Source organism: Echinops telfairi, unplaced genomic scaffold (genome assembly GCF_000313985.2).
Source record: "Echinops telfairi isolate 266 unplaced genomic scaffold, ASM31398v2 ScPeMD7_3533;HRSCAF=4204_0, whole genome shotgun sequence".
NCBI lineage: Eukaryota > Metazoa > Chordata > Mammalia > Afrosoricida > Tenrecidae > Echinops > Echinops telfairi.
Window position 1 is genome coordinate 85561029 of NW_022107431.1, and position 25462 is coordinate 85586490.

At 45.5% G+C, this 25462-nt stretch overlaps 1 protein-coding gene across 3 annotated transcripts in view; it reads left to right on the plus strand.

Moving 5' to 3' along the window:
• Positions 1–159: 159 nt before the first annotated feature.
• Positions 160–25462, plus strand: part of LOC101657756 (sine oculis binding protein homolog) — a 206149-nt gene continuing 180846 nt past the window's right edge. For all 3 annotated transcript variants that reach the window (XR_006680514.1, XM_045294709.1, XM_045294710.1), the window contains exons 1-3: positions 160–314; positions 14581–14719; positions 16950–17135. Coding sequence is in view for 2 of the 3 variants with exons in the window: in XM_045294709.1 (XP_045150644.1) it covers positions 219–314; positions 14581–14719; positions 16950–17135 (421 nt within the window). In the remaining variant the exon portion in view is untranslated. The remainder of the gene's footprint in view (positions 315–14580; positions 14720–16949; positions 17136–25462) is intronic.

Below are 25462 nucleotides of genomic sequence, written 5' to 3' on the forward strand. Positions count from 1 at the left end.
GCATCCCCGAGACTCCGCGAGCTACCTTTCCCCGTGACAGCCACTGACGTGGTTCGCCGCTAGAAGCGACCCCGCTCCTCGGGCGCCTGCCTCCCCTTCCCCCGCCCAGCCCCAGCGCGGCCACCGCCGCCAGCCTTGCCACCATCAGCACCACCTCCGCCACCACCGCCGGCGGCAGCAGCAGCCATTTCATCTCCGCAGAAACCAGACACAAAAACATGGCAGAAATGGAGAAAGAGGGAAGACCTCCGGAAAATAAGAGGAGCAGGAAACCAGCTCACCCAGTGAAAAGGGAGATCAATGAGGAAATGAAGGTATATTTGGACCGCGGGGGCTGCGGAGCCCAGCTCCTGCTTCCGCCCGCTCCCCTTTGGCCGTTGTGTGGATTTGGGGGCTCCAGGGGAGCGCTTGTCAATTTCCGTAAGATGCTCAGAAAGCCTCAGCTCCTCCTCCAGGTTCAAAACCGAGGCCAACTCGCGGGCTGTAGCCCCGAGATTTGCCTCCCTCAGATTTGATGGGGGAAGGTGGGGGCGGGTGGGTGGGGGTGGCACGACGCGGGAAACCACATACTATTTAACCTCCTAAAAGCCAGGTTGGCACTGACGCGTTTCAGGGGAAGGGGACCGAGCACCCAAGTGGTGGGTGGGCGGGCATGGGGAAGAGGCTTTGTAAGTGGGCGCTGTAGTTATTTTGTTCACCCCTCTCCCTTCGTCGGATGGTTCAAAGTTAGGAGGCGCCCGATTCCAGTTCTCCCCAGGTCATCGCCTGGCTCCGTGGCCCCGCTTCCCCTCAAGTAGCCCGGGTGCCCAGGGGCTGTCAGTGCCTGGGCGAGTGCGGCCTGAGCGGCGCTGGTCTGGGTACCGTCCTGACCGCCAGCCCCGCTTCCCCTCAAGTAGCCCCGGTGCCCAGGGGCTGTCAGTGCCTGGGCGAGTGCGGCCTGAGCGGCGCTGGTCTGGGTACCGTCCTGACCGCCAGCTCGCCTCGCCCGCAGCTCCCGCTCCTCGTCGGCGGCTGCCCCGGCTCGCGCTCGCCTTTGCATGCCTCACTTCCTTGGCTATCAAACCCGAGCGAGCCCGTTAGAAGGGAGCGGGGTGTGAGGGGCAGCTGTCGCCCGGCGCCTGCCCATTGTCTGCAAAGGCCAGCCGGGCGTCCTCTCCGCGAGGCCGGGCTCCCCGCCAGGCCAGCGGTGCTCCAGAGGTGGCGAGCGCAGCAGCCTGGCGCTCCAGCTGTTCTGGTTGGAGCGATTGCACAAGAACACCACTCAGCTCCGGACCCCCACCCCCACCCCTCATTTTCCGTGAAGTGTCGCATTTGACCTGGCCAGGGCTTAATTCTGTATCGATGTCGAGTCTCGTTTATGGTATATTCATTCCTATGATTTCCTTCCACGAGTTGCCATTAAGTAGCACGTTCCAAGGGAACTTGGTATGCATCCTGTAGCTGTTTGGGGGTTTCCCCCGTCTGCATAGAACCCCTAATGCTGCCACCGGAGTCGGTCAGTTTGTGTGCGTTTGTATTTTAAAAAAGTAGGCGGCATAAATGGCATGAAAACGTTTCGACGTTTTCCCAATTGGAACAAGCATATCTATGAGAGTGCCTTGGCTGTAGCCCACGCGGAGAAAGGGGCATATTGTTGGGCACCCTGTTGTGGACCTAGGTACATATGCTTCGCTTCTCTTCCTAGCGTAGCCATCTCAATTTTGGAGTTAGGGGCTTTATCTTTCTGGGTGAGAAGCTTAGTGCCTTCCAGCCTGCGCTGCCGGCAGCATCAGTCCAAAAGAGAGTTCAGGAAGAATTGCTTTGGAAATGAATGCTGTCCCTTGTGATGGAAACCACCATCCATCCCAAGGAGGGAGTGTTGTTTGCTGCTGTTGTTGAGCTTTTCTTAAAACACCAGGGCCACTAAGCCTGTTGTCTTTTGATTGGGTGGAATTCACACACTCGACAAGAACCATTCTCCTTCTTTTCACTCCCCCGCCCCCCTGCATTTCCAGGTTACTTATTCATTTCATTTTCTATGGAGGGAGGAGGGACAAGGAGAGAGGAAAAGGCCATCGGGAATCACAGTGCGCACTGGCCCTTTAACATGCTGCCTAACGTGATCATATGGACGGCAGCTTTTAAGTTTCATAGGTTCTAGAATTACAAATTAGCTAATTTTAATCAAAACATGTGAAATGTTATCCCGGCTGGATATAAAGGCTGACTGTGCTCCGAGCTTGGGGCTTGCGGTTGTTGACTTTGGCTGCGGGCGAACTCTATGGTTGGGAGATAGTTGTCCTCCTGCACTATAACAGATGTTTGTCTGGACCGGTGAGGAAGAAACAAAACAACAGTGTGTGATGGGGGGAAATTACACAATTTTTTTTTTTTAAGCCAGGGCTGCAGGACTAAGAATGGAATTAACCTTTCTGCACAGAATTTCCTCTTTGTAAAATGTTATCATTCTCCCCACTGCCCAACTCCCCAAATTGCTACCGACTATTTGAAGTTTTAATCATTTTAATCCAGAGTACATTAAAGAAGAAGTTGTCCCCCAACAAAGAACTCCACGGCCAGTAACATCAGAGTTTTCCCTCTGGTTTGGACCAGGGTATGAGAGCCTTGGGTGAAAAATTTCAGCCGTGTCATGCACACCATGCCACTGAGGCATGAAGTCTATCTAGTGCAAAGGTTTAGTAGGGAATCCTCTAATATAACAGCACCAAGAGTTCTCACTTTGATTTCTCAAAGTCAAAAAGGCAGAAGGATTATTTGGAACTCATTACGATTTAAAAAATATATATTTAAATATATTTTTTAATGCCAACACCCCCAAACCGCCTGATAGTGTGCATTATCCTTCCACCGCCTCAAGACCTAAAGTGTAGAGTAACCCAACAAGTTAGTTGCCCTGCATTAAAAAAAAAAATGTGTGCACGAAACTGTCACCAGGAACACAATGTGGCCTTGTGCAGCTTCCTATCGGTGCCGCTGGAGCTGCCTGGCTGTGTCTGCCGTCTTTGAACGGCTTTCATCTGGACCAGTGTAAACTAAGCCTCGGTAAGTAACCACTGCCCGGCCGAAGAAAGGAATGTATACAGCGAGCACAGCCTAAGCTGTAAAAACGGAAACCTGAGCCCCCTCCTCAGATCACATATCAAGGCTTGAAGGTAGGGGAAATGAAAGGGGGAAAGAGGAGAGAGCGAATGGAAAAGTCAGCCTGGGAAGTGGAGGATCAGGAGGAGGCCCCCTTAGGGAGATTTGGCCCAGGGATTAGGGAATTTTATCGTGGTGTACAGTGACCTACTCAGGTTTCCACACTGGTTAGATCGTGTTGCTTCTCTGTGAGCTGAAAGAAAAAGGCCTGGTGTGGATGTGATTTTCCCCCCTCCGGGTAATAGAAAGGACATTGGCGTCCAAGCGTCTATTTTAAGGACAGCAAAATGCAGGGCACTGAGAACGAGCAACTAAGTTGCCTCATCACAGAGACTTCCTTCAAGATCTCCTAATTTGAGATAGTCAGATATGTATTAATTAATTAATTAATTTATTTATTTTAAATGGCTGGAGAAGACAGACGGCTGAGGTTTAGCTGACACCAGTAATGGCATTGGGGGTTGGCTTCCTGTGGCTGGGAGCTAATGTTGGTCGCTGTTTCACTAGATCAGATATTGAGTTACATTTTCGTTATCGCTGGGTTAATGTACATGGCAGTTGTAACAAATTTAAATTTGATACAATATAAGTTTCAGTGTGAAAAGCACGTGACTTGGCATGGTTTTCTCAGAGTGTACTCAGGGAAACTATCTTCAAGTAGTAATGGTCTCACTCTGACCTTTGCAATGTTTTCTTATCTTTTCTTCTTCCTTCCTCTATCCTGGTTCTTGATGAAAAAGATTGATTGCCTTACAGTACTTGCAGTTAGTAAACCTGATTTTAATTAATGACTAATAGAACCCAAAAGCAAACCAAGCTCATTGCCCCCAAGCTGGGTTTAATTCATAGTGACCCTGTAGGACCGAGTAGGACTGTCTGTAAGGTGTCCAAGGTTGTAAATCTTGTAAGCAATCAGACTAACTACCGTTTTCTTCCATGAAGTGACTGGTGGGCTCAAACCACTGACAGCTTGGTCACAGCTGAGTCCTCCAGCCACTGTGCCGCCAGGACTCTGAGTAATAGAAAACAATTAGAGGGCAATGTGATTTGTGTTTTGACGACTTGGTTTCTAATGGGACTGTTGTGATTATATCTAATGTAAAATGTCTTCCTTATAATCTTTGCTCACAAGTATAATAAATGAGTGTTAGGAGGGAGTTCTGACATCTGGAAGAGTCAATTAGTATCAGGAGTTCATGCAGGACAAGGTAGATAATAGCTTAAAAACTAATTTGTGCAAGTGGATGTATACAGATAAGTGTAAATATAGCTGCACTTACGGGGAACTGTGATCAGTGGTTATTGAATATTAATATGGTTCAAAAATCTTAGCCAAACTTGTGATTATGGGTCCAATTTTTATCTTGCAGAAACAAAAACAACACCAAAAAACTCTTGCACAAAACCAACACGATTAGATCCAGCACTCTGTCCTGGAAACTTTCCTAAACAAACCATAATTAATGCATTGGCAATGTTTGGCTGCTTTATCAATTGCTAAAACTACAGGATAATCTGTGTTAAATGTCAAAGAGTCTTCTTTGCTCAAGAAGTTCTCGGTCTATAAATATTCTCAGTCGGTAATTTGTACCTAAAATTATGCCCCAGCCCTGATGCCTGCAGTTTGAGTCAGGCACATCTGTTAGAGTTTAGTAGTAAACTCACCACAAGATTTTCTAGTTTGGTTTCTGATGTTCTCCGTTTGGCATTAAACATGACCTGTGTCAATTGCATAGACAATAAAGCAAGTTGCCGAGCTGAGCTAGGGAGTGTAGTGAGATAAATAGTTTGGAGTTAAAAAGATTGTTGTTTTTTTAAGAAGAATTGAATGTGGATTGGAAACACCCGTGTTTCAGGTCGAAAGCAGCTCATTATTCCAAATGTGTCCATTCAACTCTATCCTGGTGTCCACGCAGTGTTCCTCGGCAGCTTAGAACGTGGACTTAGGACCAGATCACTGTGGCATTCAGAAATGATGCCAGATCTCCGGCTGAGCCGGGGCCTCAGGTATGCCACGTGGCAGGGCTGTGGACTAAATCAGCGGGGACCTGGCCCTTGTCCCCTTGGGGGCTGTACAGGAAGTTCCTGAGCCCCCAGCCTTGTCCTCAGAGTTACTAGCGGTTTCCTAGTCAAGACTTGCGGCTCTGAGAGCCCCTAAGAGCGGGCTCCAGGCGGGCACAGAGAGCAGTGATTTCCATTCGGTTCAGACTGGGGGCCTTGTGGGAAGAGCCCTCTTGCTCCATCTGTAAACCTGTGAAGTGTGAGGTGCGATAGAATGAATGCAATGCTCCTTCGGCAACTCCGGGTTCCAGAGACAAGGAAATGAAGAGGAACCACTCCACTTCCTCCCAAATCTGAAATAAACATTTGAACTAGAAGAAAATGAGTCTGACAGACTCATTCCCTTCTGCGTTTCCTGCCTCTGTGCTTGCCAAGCCCTGCTTGGGGAAGCCAAACCCAAGTCTCCTAGTGTGAAAGACAGACTCATAGAAACCAAGAGGTAACGGAGCTTAAAGGAAAAGTCCAAAACAGGACCCTGAGGGGGACTGCTTGGGGGGAGGTGACACTCAATGAGGGCAAAACGGGTCTCTAAAGGAGAGTTTCCAGGGAAAGACAACGTCTTGTTAGGGTAACCTGGGGTCTCTTACCTTCTAAGGAAATGTCCCTTTTAAAAAAGGTTGATATACGATTTATAAAAACCATGATTAGAACTTGTAAAAGGGAGGTCATTTAGAAAAAAATACAACTCGAAGTCTAAAACTTCCTCTTGTGGAGTGGGAAGCCAACCACACTTACACTCGCAAGCTAATAAGATTATTGAATATTTTCCTAAAAGAGAAGGGATTCGTTTACAGGGTGGAATAAGGCTAGTGCCAATTGGAATACGGAAGCACATAGGAAAACTTGAGGTCAGTGTAATTCGCTGAACTTAGGATTTGTAGACAGATGGGTGTTAATATTGTCCATAACTGAAGGCCTGTGGAACCCTATTGCTTTAAGACCAGTGGCTTTGGCTTTGGCGTTGGCACAGACAGGAAAACAATGTAACGAGTCTTAGTAACATTTTTGGGTTTTTTTTATAGGGCAGTTCTGCAGCTGTGATAGGACACAGCTGCTCACAGCTGCACACCTGCCATGCCTGCCACAGTGCTAACCGGAGGGCTGTCAGCCACAATTTTACAGCCTTTGTTTGACCCTTTGAGGACATTTGATGTTCAGGCAGCAGATTAAAACATGGAGATCTAATTGTCTGCTTTATGTAACAACAAAACCATATAGAAAGACACAATATTTGTTAATATGCCAGTAGAGATAGCCATCCAATTCGGAAGATGTCTGTAAGAGAATAAGACAGGTTAAACAACAACAACAACAACAAACAAACTCACTGCTGTCAAGTCCATTCTGATTCATAGTGGCTTTATAAGGGCAGTGTAGAGCTGCCCCTGTGGGGTCCCCAAAGTGTAACTCTTTAAAGGAGTAGTCAGCCTCATCTTTCTCGCATGAAGCAGCTGACATTGCAAACTGCTGACCTTCATCTAGCAGCTCAGTTCATCAACTACGATACCACCAGGGCTTGGGCTTCTGTGTTTGGACCTGCCCTCTGTCTTGTGCGCTGCGCTGTAAAGCGTGTGCTAGCTGAGGGTGCTTCTGCCAAATGAACTAAAATGGAGCACACTGCCCATGACCCCTGGGTTTTAATTAAAAAAGTTGTAGTCGGTCTGCTAACCAGAAGACCGGCAGTTTGAAACCATCAGCCATGCCACAGGAGGGTGGATGGGGCCTTCTATTCCCATAAAGAGTTACAATCTTGGAAACTCACAGGGGCAGTTCCACCTTGTCCTGTCGAGTCGCCATGAGTCAGAATTGGTTTGGAGTTCTGGGAAGAATGTGGGTCTCAGTGCAAAAAGTTGTACCACTGAGTGTGGACCTGACCTCCCCATGCATCCATCAGCATCCATGCATGTTGCCGACTCTCCAATGAGTCATCTATAAGAGAATAAGATGACCCATCTTATCTTTGTCTCCTGCCCTCGCAAGACCATCTTCTCCAGTTCTGAATGTGCTTTATAGTCTGAAAAGGGCAACTCAGATATTTCTTGACTGTTGAAATTTCACTTTCTGCTTCTTGGCAGAACTGGAAAAATAAGATCTACCCACTGGGTCTGTGCTAAGTTGGGGCAGTGTAGACGTAGCCCTAGGTTAGGCCTGGGAACAGAGATGGAAACGGACTTCTTATCAAGCACAGGCCCTGATGCCCTGTGGCATTTGGTACAAGGCTCCAACTTGCGCCTGCATAATCCATTTCTTTTTCTCGTAGTGAGGCCAATGATACTTAAAGAAAACTACCCCAGAGGTCAGTCAGAACAGATAGAGGTAGAACAGGAGATAAAATTTTTCTCCAAAGTATCCATCATTCTAGTCTGCATAACCTTGACCAGCAGAGATACTAGCAGCATCCCCCTTCCAACCCCCACCCCCTCCCGTCTGCTTTATAAGTAGTACAGGATTGGGAGTTTCCTTTTCTTTTGAAAATCTCTCTCAAGTGCTCCACGTTCTTGGAGAATGTGTGTCAAATGTTTGGAAGTTTAAGTAATGTGGCTAGTGGATCCTTTTTATCATCATTAGAACTGTGGGTATGGCTGACAAAACTGTCTTAGTGAGACTGTGTGTTAATTTGTAATTATTTTTATGAAAATAATGCATGGACATGATGGAAACTGTAAAAAAGAACAACAGAAAAAGGAGATGGATAAGCAAGGAGAAAAACAAAGCCTATAATTTTCTCACCCAGAGGCAATTACTGTCAATGTTTTGATGTCTATCTTTTCATGTCCTTTCCTAAGTGTGATGTATAGTTTTTTTAAGAAACAAAAATGGCCCTATAGCATACAAACCTGCCTTTTAAGACATAATGTATTGTGAATGCCTTTCTCTGACAATAAAATTTATCTACGGCATATATTTTAAGGGTAAAATAGTATTCCATTATATGACTAAACTGTAATTTATTTAACCAAATTTCTATTGTTTGGCACTTAGCTTGTTTCTAAGAAAACAACCCAAATAAGCATTCCTGAACATGCACAATTTTGCACCTAGAATTCCTAGAAGTGAAGTTGTTGAGTCGAAAGGTATGTAATTTTTAAAAGGCTTTTAATGCATAGGGTCAAATTACCTTTGCTAAAAGTTGAATCAATTTAAATTCCCAATATGATGAGCAGCCTCACCGACACTAGACACATTACTCTTTTGAACTTTCATGTATTTGTTTTCAGAATTCTGTATTCCTGAATTTTGTTCAGCAACTTCTCTGTTTCTATACATTTCTTTGACATCCGTCAAAGCATATACATGTATTAACTCATTTATTGAGTACATTGTCAGAGCTTCACATGCAAGATGTGTCATTAAAAAGAATAAAAAGCTTCAGCCAACAAACACCTTCCATGCATAAAAACAAACAAACATATCCACCCTCTGTCATTTTAGTCTACTTCAACTCAGAGGGAGCTTCTATAGGGTTTCAGAAGCTGTAAATCGTTATGGGAGCAAGTCTTCATGGTGGGTTTGAAATCCCTGCCTTGTGGTTAGCAGGTCAGCACATGCATGACAGCGTCCCCTGGGCTTCTGTGTTATCTTTTTATAGAACTGGGTCTTGGAGTGGGAAGGGGATTTTATTTGTGGGGAGAGGGAGGATGCAGTTTTCCCCTCAGGTGGGTGAGTGTTTGGGATCTCCTCAAAACCTTTTTGTATTCTTGAGTGGGATACAAAGTTGAAAATGCATGGCCTTCAGTCAGGCAAAACCTGGTATGGAGAAGACAGAGAGAGAGAGAGAGAGAGAGAATCCCAATTTGTGCTATCTGCCTTATTTTTTTTTTTTTAAACTAGTTGGTAAATAAAATGAGTCTCTTTGGAAGTCTTTGACGTTTCAGATGTAGCTTGAAAAAGCCCTGGTAGCATAGTTATGCATTGGGCTAATCTCAAGGCCAGCAGTTCAAAACCACGATCTGCTCCGTGGGAGAAAGAAGAGACTTTGTGGGGCAGGTCTACCCTGTTCTATAGTGTCAATATGAGTCGGTTAAAACTTGATGGCAGGGAGTAAGAGTGAGTTATTTTCAATGGCCCTTGACGTTAACTCTTGATTGTTTACCTCGTGAAATGTTCACTTAAAAATCATTCAGATTGAACATGGATCATGGTTCTTCTACTTTGATCAGGAGCGTGTCCAGTGAAAGTCCCTAGGCACAAGTTTCCGGCAGGAATGCGTGCTGCCGGCATTGTGGGACTGCGTCAGGAGGAGTATGGAAACTGCCTCGCACCCATCTTTCTGTCATTGTGTTGTTGTTTTTATTCCAAGAAAAGGCCATGTTTTCAGACTAAATGTTATGATTGTCGTCTTTCTTTTTAAAAAAAACTTATTTATTTATTATTTATTTTTACTTTATTGGGGCCTCTTACAGCTCTTATCACAATCCGTAATATATCCATTGTGTCAAACACATCTGTACATCTGTTGTTATCTTTTCCAAACGTTTTCTTTCTACTTGAGCCCCTGGCATCAGCTCCTCATTTTTCCCCCCTTCTCTCCCTCTCCCAGCCTCCCTCCCCTATGTCCCCTTGATAATTTATAAATTCTTCTTCTTTTTTTCCATGTCTTACACTGACCGCTGCCCTCATTTTACCCACTTTTCTGCTGTCCGTCCCCCAGGATGGGGGCCATACATCGATCATTGTGATTGGTTTCCCCCTTAACTGCGCCACCCCTAACCTTGCACTCTTAGCATTGCTGCCCTGAGGGGTTTATCTGCTCTGGATTCCCTGGGTTGTGAGCGTCTATCTGTACCCGTGTATGTGTTCTGGTCTAGCCAGATGTATAAGATAGAATTGGGGTCGTGGTAGCACGGGCGTGGGCAGGAAGCATTAAAAAACTAGAAGAAGATTGTGTCTTCTCTCTTAAGGGCACTCGTGGGAGAAAACGGAGTTAAGGAAGAGGTCGTGGGGCTAGGTATTAGAAGTAAAAGCAATGAGAGTCAGGTGTGATGTCAAAAAGCCGTTAGATGAGAAGATGAAATCTGAGTTGCAAATGTGGTGCCCCCACTTTCCAAGAAAACAGGTAATTAAGGAGAGTCAATGATGAGATCCCAAAGCAGATGAAGAAACCATCATACCGATGGAGGCCCTGGTTGGAAATCTTGTTATACGTGACACTTACATCCTATAGCATGCTTTGTTATTTTCAACCTTTGATTGGTCCAGTGATTCTTTGGAATCACTGGCATATTGGGATTAAAATAGAAAGAATCTACAATTGAATGAGTCCTGGTATGAGAACCAGCACTCTATTTAAATTCTGATTTTGCTGGGTGAGACTCTTGCCTGTCCTGTATCTTGATGCTTTGTGTGTGTGTGTGAGACATGAAGTGTTGTATGGGCTTACCAAAAGTTGGTTGTGGAAATCCAATGCCTAACAGAGAGGGTCTTTGAAAGGAACCAGAGGGTTAACAGATCCAAGAGCCCTGTAAAGTGCTATATGAGTGCTAGACATTATCATTGTAATTATAGTGACCTATTTTCCAAACCCAAATTGGACCACATGGTATGAGAAAGGATTTTTGTGCCACTTCCAAGGGCGAGAGGCTGTCTGCAAAATGTAATTCAGATGCCAAAATATTGAAATTTCTGGCACATTTTGTTGGGTATGGGAGCAATGATAAAATATTTGAAATAATGGCTGTTCAGTGAAATTCATGATGTGTGATTGTTATAATTATGACATGTCTTTCCAAAAGGTATTTCATTTCTCATATAAGTAGAAGTTCTTTGATTTCACAGAATCTTAGAGCTGGAAGGGACTTTAAGGGACTTTCTGCTTTAGTCCCATAAGTCTCTGAGGCAAATCTTGGCGCCCATTTCCTACAGATTTGTAGGGAAGCAAGTTTCACAACCTCCCTTAGAACGGGAGTTTGTCTTAATGTCCTTGAACAGAGCCATCTAAACAATCTCTGCGTTTAAATCTTGATTTTTCCACCTGTATGAGAAAAACGCAGATAAACTTACATAAGAAAGGAGGTCCTTTTTTAAAATAGAAAACATTCAAGAAGAATACAGAAGAAAAAAAAAGGTTGAAAAAAATAATGATTAGAATCTTCTACCAGAGGTCTCAAACATTAAACCCATTTTCTTAGAATATATTTCTTAACTAGTCATAACAAAAAATCTATTTCATGTGCTTTGGTTTACTACAAAAACGAGCTGGTATGAAATCTGACATCAAACCCAGACTTTACCTAGCCGATGGGAAAAAATTAGCTTCGATATTCCTGGGAGTTCTTTGGTTTATTAATACAATCATCTCTATCCACCTGTGCTGCAAATTGACTCCACTCCAACCCTATGTAGGGTTTTGGAGGCTGTTTTATGGGAACAAATAGCTTCCCCATCTTTCTCCCACGGGGCAGCTGGTGGGTTGGGACCGACATTGCGTGGTTAGCAGGCCAGTGCTTACTCCTCAGTGCCCCCAGGGCCCCTTCTCAATAGCTTATGTGACAGAAGCTCCTCTCTTTCCACCCCCTGCAGTCACACAGACACCTTGGCCTTGATTTTCTTTCTTTTATCTAGTTCAGCGGTTCTCAACCTGTGGGTCTCGATCTCTTTGGGGGTCATCTAAGACCATCAGAAAACACATATTTCTGATGGTCTTAGGACCCGAGACAGCGCTCCTCTATCCATCCCTAGGCTGGTCCACCCACATGCAGATACGCCCATATACGAGGACCCAGCTTGAAGACTGTTACCTATGCTACACCATGCTTCCAGACAAAATTTCATTTATTTGTAGTTAGAAAGAAATATTTCACAATATACAATTTCATATTGTTTATGTGATTAATCACTATACTTTAATTATCTTCTATTTGTAACAGTAAAAATACATCCTGCATATGATATTTACATGACAATTCATAGCAGTAGCAAAATGACAGCGATGAAGTAGCAATGAAACTAATTTTTGGTTGGGGTCACCACAGCATGAGGAACTGTGTTAAAGGGTCTTGGCACTGGGAAGGTTGAGACCCCTGATCTAGTGCCTTCTCTCAAGAACGCATTGAGATGTATGACTTAACATTTTGTCAACTTCTCTGGATCTGCAGTCATAGATCAAAACTCTAAAATGTTTATGTTTACTTTCGATGGTCAGGAAGGGAATGTTTTCAGAGTTTATGTTCACTGACACGTGTAGTAACTGGACAATCAGGGGAGAGATGGAGTTCATATCGGTCATTCCGTGCTGCGTCAGCACACACCAGGAATGAAAAATGGCAGCCTTAAGATAACCCAAAAAAAAGATAACCAAATCATAAGAATTTGGTATGAATGATAATCCTTTGAGGTTTCTGGTTTGTTTGGCTTTGTTATTTTTCATCCAAATGGCCCAGGCTTCTGGATGCCATCCCTGGGATCGCTTCTGAAAGGTTGAATGGATTTGCAGCTGTATTCAAACACACATATCTATGTTCTAGGCTGGGGGATGGCTGCATGAAGTATGCAGCTCCAGCCTTTGTGGAAATTCAGGGGTTAAACCGAGAGTGGCTACAAAAGTGGCCCGAGCCACTGTGCAGACGGTTTTCTGTCTTGTTGGCACAATTCTCTGACAGACTGGGGTCAATGGCACACAGACCCATACGATGACTTGAACTTGGCTCTTCACGCTGTTGGGCATTGGGTTTTCGGTGCACGGTGTAAGCCTCAGCCTTGCAGATTTCTGCTGCCAGCCTTCTGATGGAGAGCCTCCATCTGGGAGCTCAGGGAGCATCATCCTCGAGTTGGGCGCTCAGCTCAGTGAGATAAATGGGATGCTAGGGGAGACTACTGCCTCATTACAGGGATCTCGTTTGATGGAGTCGGGCAGTGTTTAGCCCCGTCCTCCTCAGTGGTATTCTGAAGTTGCCAAGCTTATTATTGGTATCGATCATATCATCTTGGTGCATTCATGAGAAGAATGTCTCCTTAACGTGGGCATGGCCAGCCGTCAGAGAGGATAAATGCCTCAGTCTGTCTGACTGTTGGCCTTGTGGATGGTGACGCCGGATCAATCTGGCTCAAGAGTTGTATTTTAATTACTGGTGCACTATGCCATCACAGATTGACCCAGTCAGGAGTTCTAAGCTTAAGTGCGTACTAAAGCAGGGGAGAAAAAAAATATCTAGCACCTTGTGGGTGGTTTGAAGTGCCAAGTTTGTTTTTGTGAAGTCAGTAGTGTAACAGCTTTTCTTTTCTGTGCAACCCCTGCTGAAATCTGAAGTGGAGAAATACAGGAAAACGCCGAAGGCACACACAGAGACTGGGCACTCTCTGGCTTGGTCTTTGGGCTTTGTTTCACGTGCATAAAGGATGCATCCCAGTGTAATTCGGGAACGGCAGCTTTTAAGGAGGGGACTAAATGATCCGGAGCCACAGGGAAGGTTAGAATCTGTAGTTCTTCTAGCTCTACCTAGGAGGCTCTGCTTGCCTCACCAGGTGGAGACTCCTCAAGGCACACAAGAGCATTGACATCACTTACGTGCTTCTTGTTTCCAGACCCAGCAGTGGATGCCTTCATCGCCATGCGTCAATATTACAAGCTTTACGTATGACCAATGACATCCATTCTTTTGAAGCCCTGATAATCAGAACAATGAGAGCAACCATCGCAATCCCTCTCCTGTGTGTTTGTAGTTCACAAATGTTTTCACATGCGGTCCCAGCCACCTGAAAGTTATGTGGGACCTTTATGGGACTTGTTAGAAATCACTCCAGTGGACCTTTGATTTCATGGTGAAAGACTGTCATGAATAAAGCTGGTAAAGGAAAAATACTCTTGCAAAAGGGGAAATTCAAAGGGGAGGCCCTTGTTGTCTGCACAGCTTGCTGTATGGTTGTAGGTGGCAATTGAGAAATTCTGTCTTTGTTGAGATGTTGCCATGTCTCAGATGACAATCATGATAAGGAGCAGCACTTGAATCAGAACGCAACTCTAATCTAAATTAACCGGAGACACAAAAAAGGTTGATGAATTGCTTTTCTTAAAAACAAAACAAACAAACAACCTTTTCTTCTCAGCTGTTTGTGGACTGTACTTTTCAATATTTTCACTTAAGTGCGGGCTATATACTTTGTAGAAAAGATGCTAAAATATGACTGTTCATAAGAAAAACTGACACATAGGCTTTTGTTATGATCTGTAAATTGCAAACTCCTGAAAGCCTGTTGTTATTCGAGGCATCACCCTGAGATTTAAATGCGTTCCAGTTTTTGAACGTGATTTGGAAAATGAATACGACTACAGGGGAGGTGGGGCAGGGCTGGCAGTGCCCAGGATAGGGCACAGAGAATCGGAGTTATGTGTTCATTTGAATAGTTATTGGTTACACAAATAAGTGGGCTACGCTTCTATTTCAGAACTTTGCAGAAAACACCATGAATGAACTCCTTGGCTGGTATGGCTATGATAAGGTTGAACTGAAAGATGGAGAAGATATTGAATTCAGGAGCTACCTTACAGATGGGGAGAGCCGGCAACACATTTCTGTTCTCAAAGGTAATGACACTTAATGTCCCTTTGTTCATTCAAAGGAGGATTAACTATCTCAACCTGCCAGAATTGAGTAGCTTTGGGACTCATTTTGTTGATTATGCCAATGGTTGATTTAAATGCACATCCCCAGTAGCGCTTTCCCGTAAGCAGAATTCCACAGAATGTCAGGACACAACATAAAACAAACACAGACGCAGCCTAGCCTCCTTCCAGCAGTGCTGGACAAGGGCTTTGAGACTCTGGGCACACACAGTTGTAGAAAGGGGCAATGTTGGGTAGGTTTTATTTGCCCGAGCCCTTTGGTACCTCATCAGTGGTTGGTTCTGGGGCTTTCTGTTAATTGAAATATGAGGTTTCGACGAGTATTTCCTAGAGCGGGCCATACCACCAACTCGAGTGGTGCTGGTGGTGGTGGTGATGATGGTGGTGGTGCTGGTGGTGGTGGTGCTGGTGGGAGTGTGTGTGTGTGCTGGACTGACCCGGGGGCTGCAAAAAGCAGACACCTACACTTTATCCTGGAGTATGGGCTACCACACAAACATTTCTAATTGCCAGTGGGGCATTAAGTAGGGTTTGGGTCTTTTTTTCTCAAAGAGGGGTGGTAGGCCAAATTAGTGTGGGAACCTGTGGTTTAGATCAGTGGTTCTCAACCTTTCTAATGCAGCGACCCTTTCATACAGTTCCTCATGTGTGGTGACCCCCCCACCCCCAACCATAAAATTACTTTTGTTGCTACTCCATCACTGTCATTTTGCTTCTGTTATGAATCGGGTGACCCTGTGAAAGGGTGGTTTGACCCCCAAAGGGGTCGCAACCCACAGGTTGACAGCCGCTGGTTTAGATGATCAGAGTGTCCCCTCCCCTCTTTCCCCATCCCCCGCCCCTGCCTGGAAATTCTGAAGAGAAGCCTATTTCCATTTTGTGTTTGAAGTTTTCCCTACCTCCACCCTCCCAGCCCCCCAATCAAATCCTTGAAATAGAGTAAGGAGGAAATGAGTAGTGGATGGTGAGATCCTAACTTAACTCCAGACACATTTTCTCAAAGCCCAGTTAAAGAGTGGGCATGACAAAGGTTTGACAGAGTTGACCTCACCCCGATCCTGCCAGGGTCTGAAGAGCAGGGCCCTGGCTCGTGGGGAACAAATGGTGGGCCTCGATACGGACGGACAGCGATCAGACGGCCCGTTCTTAAGGAAAAGCAGAAGAGTGCGTGAAGAAGCAACCCATTTGGGGAACTTCAAGGAGATGAAGTCAGGTCACCTAATTCACAATTGTCAGTAAAATGTAGGTAAAATGAATTGTGTGACATCACCGATAGCTTGATCACGAAGGGCCTTCCCCTCCAAATTCCTATTGGCGTCAACCACCCGTTTGGCTATTTTATTCTCAGTCTCCAAGACAGAGCCTTGTCATCTTATGAACTACACAACAGTGTAAATGAGCGCTCCCGCAGGCCCGTGGAATGGAATGAACGTGACAAATCTTGTGTTGAGCGTGCTATAAAATTGTGCACCTCATGTTCTAAAGTTGGTGTCATCAATTTCACTGTAAATGAAAAATGCAAGTCATGAGTTTATGTTCTATAAACTCGTATAATCCTTGGTGTAAGCAATCACCAAGGCCTCTGTGGACGAAGAAAGGAGAGGGGCCAGGATTTACTCCTGTAGGGCAAGGTGGTTTTCCGTGGCTGAGGTGTTATTTTGTCGCTAGTGTAGCCTCCTGTTACTGAGACCTTGTGAAACAACAGTTTGCTTTCCAATCTCTCTGCTTCCTTCCCACCCCGCACTTGATGACCCAGAGGTGACAATCACGGGAACCTTGCTATACTGCTGGAGGGCACGGTGCAGACTCCCCCCCAGCTCCGTGAAGAGCCAGCCCCCTGGTGCCTGCTAGCTATCACTTTGTTCAAGGAAAAGGTCACTTGCCTCCCAGTTTTCTCTGGGATTCCACAGGGCTAGAATTCACCACCAGGAGTACAACTGGGATGTTAGCTATCAGAGTGAAGCAAATTTCAAGGAGTCCATTAGAAGGGTATGGTAATAAGGCTCATCACTCTAAGTCAGTGGATGGTCCTCTGGAATTGTGGTAAAGTGTGTTTGAAGGCTTATAAGGACCCTATTTGTTTTGCTACGCAATCATTTTTTTGCTTTAGTTAAGTGGTTGTGAGAAAAATGGTAGGTCTGCTGAATAGATTCTTTTGTTGTATTGAACATGATTTCTTTTTCTTTTACAGAAAATTCCTTGCCCAAACCCAGACTACCGGAGGACAGTGTTATTTCACCGTACAATATAAGCACAGGCTATTCAGGGCTTGCCACAGGAAACGGACTTGGTGACTCACCTGCAGGGTCAAAGGATCATGGCAGTGTACCCATTATTGTACCTTTAATCCCACCACCTTTCATAAAGCCACCAGCAGGTAAGTCACCATTGGACTGGGCTTTCCAATGATAACAATTCACAGAAAGTTGTGGAGCTATCTTATCAGAATAATGGTTAATCACTCCCGTTAGTTACAGAAAGGGCTCTCGTAGGAACTCTGTAGATAAGAAATGTTAGTGTACATATTATTTAAAGTATTGTTGCTGTAGTAGGCACTCTCCTGACCCTAGTCCCGCAATCATGGCCATTACATCAACTTTCAACTGACCACGATCCCGACTTCGACTACTGGCTGAAAAACAAAGCAAAAAAATCCAAACCCAAACTAAAACCCGTTTCCCCCTTATGAAATTATCTTTTTAATATAAAAATGGATGAAATCATTTTAAAAAGTCATACAATGACTGGGTGGCAAGAAGAAAAAGTAACCATAGATGAACTAGGTGTTGGCGTAGTAAGAACCAGCTCTCCTCTGTTGGGTTTTCTGGGACAAGGGATGGTTAGAAGGCATGTGGCAAACTTGTTTTCCAATTTGCCTTCCCCTAAATCCTCTCTGGAAACATTGTAGGCTACCCATCTTCTTTGCAGAGTTCGTTCTAATTCTTGGAAAGCTCTCTTGGCGCTAGACTTGTTCCAAAGGGACATCTGAGTATCTTCTGCATGAAAATGCCATCAGTCCTTGTTCAGTCACAGAGAATTAGATGGCCGTGTAGATGGCAATGGCTCTAGATAGCAATGGCCTGAGCATTGGACCGCATGGTAAGCTAGGCTAGAGAGAGGTTTTCTGCAGAGAAAGAACCAAAATAACATTGTATCAAGTTTACTGTGAAATATTGGAGTTTTGCTACAATGCTTAATTGCTACACTGGCTACTTTTCTGGAATTGAACAGGGTAAACCCTGAGTTTCTATAATCGTATCAATGATCACAAGGATCACACTTGTATTTTAATTAAAGGTGATGTTTTCAGTAATCTTTTTAAATGGTGAACATATTTGTAGATATGAATTCCTGAGCTTATGTTGTAGATATATTTTTTACCATATTCTAGGTGTTACTAACCTGTTTCACTTGCACATAGGCCCATATCTTCTTGCCTGATCTGCATTTTGACAGACTTGTACTGTCATATCGAGGTCCTTAGATATATCGTTAAAATCATCTGCCTGTCAGTCTCTCGTGATTGTGCTTGCCTGTTAATGATAAGGTGATTGGTGCATCAGACTAAGTTGGCCTTTTTCATGCTCCATGTTCTTAGGACCCCGGTGGTGCAGTGGTTTATGCATTGGGCTTCTAGCAGCAAGGTTGAGGTTCAAAAGCACAGCCTCTCCATGGGAGAAAAATGAAGCTTCTGACGACTATAAAGAGTTAATAGCCTTGAAAACCCACACGGGCAGTTCTACTTTGCCCTGTAAGCCTCACCCTGAGTTGGAATCGACTCCAGGGCAGTGAATCTGGGGACTTTTGAGTATTTGCTGGATTGTTTTGCAGTACAGAAAGACCCAAGTCGATCTGCGGAGGGCTGAAGACATACGTGCATAGGTGGGTTGAGGACTGGAGGGATGCAGGGTTTTGTGTATGTATAGCTCGTTTTTGAATCTGAGTCCAGCAGCTCAGGTGAGCGGTGATGTTCACTAGGAGATTAAGACTCAGTGAGAAGAACTTGGGCTTGCGATTCAGTATAGGGTCCAACCCAGGTTTTGTCAATCACCAGCTCGGGGAATGTGGACACGTTCCCTACGTTCTCTTGCCTCGGTTTTCCTCCTCTGCAAAATGGAGCCACCGTGTCAGGTGAGGGCGGTCACGAGGCTGAGATGAGGTGCTGGTAAAGCCCTAGTATGGGACCTGCTCAGGAAAGGCCCTGTTTTCCATCCTTAGCCTGCCCCAGAGTTACCATGCACATAATTTGTGCATCGAAAGGTGTGCATCCAAATGCAAATTTGCCTCTAAGATTTATTTGAGCAAAGCAAACAGCTTTAGAAATTAGCATAGCTGAGGCTAACATGAGTTAGGCATGCCAACAAACCTGCCCTGGGGTTTCCTGCTGAGCCAGCCATGTGGAATTCAAGCACACAGCTCCTATTTAACTTTAATTCCACATCAGATCAGGAAATAAATATGCAAAGGGACAGAGGCCAAAAATGGAGCCTTGGAAGTCTTAGACAGAGGGACTCTGAGGAATTAGAGGCCAGAGTAACCAAACACCAGTGGTTTATGCTGCCTTCCATGGCTCCCCAAGGCGTTCTTCTGTTAAAAACAAAATGTAGGGAAGGACCTGTTTAAGTTTCTGTGACTGCTCTGAACCCCGACTCTGCCCTTCTCGAGGTTCCGTGGGACGAGACAAAGCTAGAGAGTGGTTCTCTCCATTCAGCCTGATGGCACAGCGGTTAAGAGTTTGACTGTGAATCACAAGAAAGCCGGGCTTTCTACTCCCCTGAAGAGTTACAGTTTTGGAAACTCACAAGGGCAGCTCTACCCTGTCCTATAGGTTTGCTAGTCACTTGATGACAGTCAGGGCTCCTTTTTGAGAAACTATTAGTCTGTAGGCAAAAACTTTCAGGAGAGTTAAGTTTTGATTTAGGCGTACTCTTTAAGGCGGATGCTGGCAAACATTCTGTACCGGGCCAGATAGTAGATGTTTTAGGCATTGTGGGCCACGTGTGAGAAAATGGGTGTGGCCAATGAAACTTTAGCTATAGAAAAGCAGCAGACAGGGTTTGGCTCAGGCTCATAGTTTGGTGACCTTGGTTTTAGAGTAAGAGGAACCAAGGTCTCACGACAACACCCACTGTCGGTTAGTCCATTCGGACTCACAGCGCCCCGTAGAGGGTGTTGGATTCTGTCAAACCTTATGGGCAGGGGGCCTCCTCTTTCTCTGAGGTGGGCTTGAATCATTGTCCTTGTGGTTAGGAGCTTCGTGTGCATCCCACAGCACACCAGGCAATGTGACTGTCACTTCTACGAGTCAGGTTGTGGGCTCTGCCAGGGTGCTCTGTATCCCAAAGAAGGACAGCAGCAAGGGCAGGGACAGAGCAGGCTTTCAGGATAGGCGGGGACCTCTGCCACATAGGAGGTGCTCCACTTATTTGTTCAAGAAATAAGTCCTCTCCAAATTCCCGTTGCCCATGTGGAAGACCTGCGTACACGCCTTTCTTGTTCACTGAGAAAATGCTCGCATCTTGTCTGGGTTGGTCCCACTCTTGACCCCTGACCCTGAAGTGAGGGCGCCATTGCTTTTAGTTACTTACATACAGGAGGGCTTCACGTATCACACCAAGTCCACAACTGAGCCCAAAGCTTCTGTCTAGTTCATTTATTCTACCTTATTTCATTTCTTCCTTTTGCCGAAACTTTTACCAGAGTTGTTCTGTAAGGTAACGGAGCTGGTGTAGACCTGCTTCCGGTCTTCTAGCTGTTGTGGGTTGACTTTGTGTTCCCTAGGGGAACTAGTGAAGGGTACACCGGTCAGAAGCCAAAGACCCCTCACTAACCTGCCTGTGAGGCATGTAGGGTGGACTGCTTCATGTGAGTGGCTGCCTCTTGGAATCAGGAAGACGAGGGTCATGGGTGAGCTTTGGATTCATGGAAAGAAACTGTATTGGTGTTCATATTATTTCTATTGTACTGTAAACTGTCTATGTGAAAATGCTACCACTAGAAGCTTACATTTGTGTTAAGTCCTTTACAGTTTATAAAGTTTTTCTGCATTCATTTGATTTCCTGTGATCTTTTTGACAATCCTGGGAAATAGCATGTTAGCTGGCACCTAAAGAATTGCAGCGCCCATGGATCCAGTGGATTTTTCCAAGTCACACGAATTCTATGTCCTCAAGTCAGAACTAGTCCTAACATCTGTTGACCCCTAATCTAATATTCCTTTGTTATGAAATAGAACTCATTAATATGTATTTTGCTTGTGTTGTGAATCTGCACAGCAAAACACGTAGCAATCCAATATAATTTCCACGTGTACAGTCCTGTGACCTGGAGGGCATTTTTCAAATGGAACCACCATCCTCACCCTCCTCTTCTGAAGTGTTTCTTCCCCATTGGCATGCGCTCACTGCCCTCCAGGGTTCCTATCCAATCTTTCACATTGTAATCAGTTTGATCCCCTGTGGAAAGATCTTAAAAGATCACTCCAGACATTTCTTACTAGTTAAGCTAAATGATTATGTGGTTTTAAGACTTCCAAAAAAAAAAAAAAAAAGACTTCCAGAGATGTTGTTGTTGTTTTAACACTGATAACTCCATGGTTGTTTCGTTTCTTTCTTTTAGTTTTAAAATTATGAGCTAGGTGAAGGTTAGAGAACAGCAGTTCACACACATGTGGTGTCCACTCATCCACTGCAGTCCCTACAATGTCCCTTCCCTGTTGCATGTCCTCTCTGCTTCCGTTTCCCATTTCCCCTTTCTCCCTCGCGGTCTGAACCGTGCCCTGGGGCAAACGCGGCCCTTTTCTTCTTCTTCAAAGGTTGGGTATTCTGGGTCAGGGATGAGTTCAGTCCCAGACCTAAAGGGTGAGGGCCATGGCCTTGAGAGCCCCACTAGTCTCCATTCAACCGGTCTCCACTGCCATGGACTCGATCCTGAATGACGGTGACCCTTCAATAGCGGACGGGGCAGAGCTGCCCTTGTGGGTTTCCGAGGCTCAGTCTTGATGAGAGCAGAAAGCCCATCTTTCTCCTGAGGGTAGTTGGTGGCTTCAAACCGCTGACATTGTGGTTAGCAGGCCAGTGTGCCAGGCGCTACGCCACCAGGGCTTCATTTAGCCAACACGACTAGTCTTTTTTATGCTTTTTAGTTTTGTTCCAGATTTTTCTTCTACCGTATCCAGGACCTTCTAGTGTGATCGTTCAGGGTGGTTGGTAGTGGTAGCTGGGCCCAGGATTGTGGAGGCTGATGTGTGTAGGGTCCATTGGTCCACGCTCCTCACTCTTCTTTCTTTTAGGTAGAGAGAAACCCATGACTGCCTAACCTGAGCTGTCTGCCTTGAAGAGAGCCCTTGCTGTGCTTCCCAAATAGGGTATAGAACATACTTTGGGAACTATGTTATGCCGGTAGACCTTGTTCGGGGCATATTTTTGCCTTAAGATTTAAAGATGATCTCAGGGCAATCAAACCAAGCCAAGCCAAACCAATGCACTGCCATAGAGTCACTGCTGACCCATAGTGACCCTGAAGGACAGGGTCGAACTGGCCCTGTGACTTCTGAGGCTCTAGCTCTTTGGGGGAGTAGAAAGCCCCTTTTTTCTCCCAGGGAGCTGCTGCTGGTTTCAACTGCTGACCTTGTGATCTCCACCCAGCGTGCAACCACAGTGCCACCAGAGCTCCCCTAAGGGCCATAGTTACAGCCAGTATATTTTTAGTGTCTTGTTGCATCCTGATGATTCCACTCTTACTCGCAGTGACCCTGGAGGTCAGGGTGGCAGTGTCCCAGGGAGTCCTCAGGCTGTCATTTCCACAGGAGTGGATCGACAGGCCTTTTTCCTGAGGAGCAGCTGCTGGTGGGGTTGAATGACCAATCTCTGGGTTCGCAGCTCAGTGCCTTTCCATGTACCTCTGGAACGATTTCATTCTAATAGAAAGCTGCCTATTCCACATGTTCCCATAAAACTTGCCTGGGCTGTATCAGAATCATTATTCTTAGAATCAGTGCCTAGTCATATACTACTGATCAGATTCCTCAGTGATCAGGGATACAACTGATTTCTACAAAATGGTTCTTTAAAAAATTCCACATCCTTTGGGAGGCTCGACAAGCACTTCCGTAAACCTTAGAGTCCGTGTTTCTGTGCCTCTAGGTGACCTGGCAGGGGTGAAACCTCAGCTTGGCTGTCAGGGTTTGCCCTCAGACATATAGAGGGCTCCTTTGGGTCAGGGACTAGTTACCAAGAATGTGTTCATGGGCTCAGACGGGCCTGCTGCTGGCCCCCGTCCATGTCTCGGCAGTCCGTGGGCCCAGTGGAACACTCATGATGGGGACATGGTGATTTCACATGCGCTTGGATTTCTACTCTTGTGTTGCACAGCTGCATGTAAGAGTGTGGGTGTAGTTTACTTCTGAGCCTGAGGAATTGCTGTCCCGGCCCTGCCCCTGCTCCGATCCAGAGAAAGGGAACTCCCTGTGCTTTAATGACCACCCCTAAGTATCGACCCCGCTTTGGCCTCAAATGTTTGATTCCATCTTTGGAGGTTAAGCCGCCCTCCCTTACTCAGAGACAGAATCTGGCCCCGGGTGTAGGTTTTGTGACATCACAATCGTTACTATGGTAATAGACTTGGTATAAACACAGGATAATAGCCTTGCTTTTGCTTTTGTTTTATTATTTTTTAAATCCCCAAGCACTTGAAAGGCTTCACCATGTTCCTTAAATAAGAATCCCAGACCTTTCTGCAGGCACTGGGAGCAAGCATGAGAGAAAACTTAACTGTTGAATGATGATATTTGGAATTAATACAAAGTATTGACCAACTCTTTCTGTGAATGAAAACATGCCGTTATCCCTTTAGTTTGGATGAATGGGATCATCAATTTCTTGACTAGAATGTAATCTACATGGGCAGAAAGCATATTGGCAAGCGTTTCGAAAGATAACTCAGGTTAATTATATTGCAACCTTGCTCTAGTACTTCTCCCATTAGAGATTTTAACCTGCCTCAGTCCTTTGGGAATTCACTCAGAGAAGGTTGTGGAGTAAAAGACTGTGGCAGAGATTTCAAGAGCCGTAATAGTAAGTCTCCCTTCAAAGAGTTACCCCTGTCTGCGCTCTCCAAGTCTGGTTATTGAAGCAAAGCAACCAACTTGGATTTTTTCTTATTGTGGCATATTTATATAAATAAAATAAACACTTGCCATTTCAGCATTTTTTTGCATGTACAACACAGCGGCCTCCATAATGGTCATCATGCTGTCCTCTATATCAGCTTATATCAGCACTGTTTCCACATGCCCACATTTTCACATGTCCACATGTTCACATATCAGCCCTATTTCCAGATTTCCCCAGCATCCTGGAGAGTCAGTACCCCCTTCCTCCCGACCCTTACTCAAATGAACTCACTGCCATCGAGTGGATGCCAGCTCATAGTGACCCTATAGGACAGGGTGGAACTGTCCCTGTGAGTTTCCGAGAGCCTGTGACCCTAGGGGAGTAGAAAGCCTCGTCTTTCTGCTGAGGAGCTGCTGCTGGTTTCGAACTGCCTGCCTTTCTGATCATAGCCCAATGCAAAACCTCTATGTCACCGGGGCTCCTGCTGACCCTTGGTAACTACTAATAAAAGCTGGTCTCTCTTAACTCGACAATTCTAGTTTGGTCATGAAAGTGGAGTCCTGTGCGACGCTATATGCAGCATAATGTTCTCAGGGTACATCCTCGTGGTGGCAGGTAGCCAGACCCCACTCCTCTTTACAGCCAGGTGATACTCCATTGCTCTCAGATGAGCCACAGGTTGTTCTAAATGAATTTTAGACACAAAGATCCCACGATTTCTCGTGGGTCCTTCGCAAGTGCAGTAGCACATCCTACTGCTGACCTGCCCTCAGCTCTGGGCAGTGGCCGGGCCTGCTTGGGTCTCCACCTTGATCGTTAGTCCAAGAAAACAGGCTAGATGGTGGTCCAGCTGGGCCCTGAACTAGGCGTCTTCTCTCGTATGTGGTGGCTGCAAGAGAGAAAAGAACTGGTGATGCGTTCCTGTAAATATTCCCGCCGATGGGGTAGTTAGACTGCCACACGATGGGGTAGTAAGACTGCCACATGGGGTTATTCTGAGTGGCAAACAGACCCAGTAGTACCTCACAGCAAGGAAAAGTCTCGGCCATGGTCCGAGACAATGTTTTGCTTCCCAAGAATTTTTGAACAAAATCTACAAAACTATTCATGTGCTTTTCTTGTTGTTGTCCATGAGGAAAAGATGAAATGCAGCAGCTTCTAATGAAACTTGCACTAAGAGGTGTTACAGAAAATACTGTGTATTTAGTAAATGTTTCCGTCCAAGTTTTAGGTCCAAGTCTTTGACAGGTTTTCACAGGGGTTTCAAACTTGCCTGCTTTGAGTCCAGAATCCCGTCAACTCCCTGCAGCCTTTAAAGGAAGGTAGCATATGTAAGAAAGGAGGGACCGTACTCCCTGGCTGCATGTACACATCAGTTTGGACCCAAATGGCTCTTACCTCCGATGATAAGTGACCTTTACATGATGCCCACCCAGGCTCGTGTGTGAGGTGAGAGGCAGGCATGTCCCCCTGGCACACACCAGTCTGTGTGGAAGGAGATGAGATCAATCCCCTAAGACCACCAGCTGGACGTCTCGTGTGCAGAAACGCCTTGCCTTCCTTTGAAAGCAATGACCGTTTCTTGTCCTCC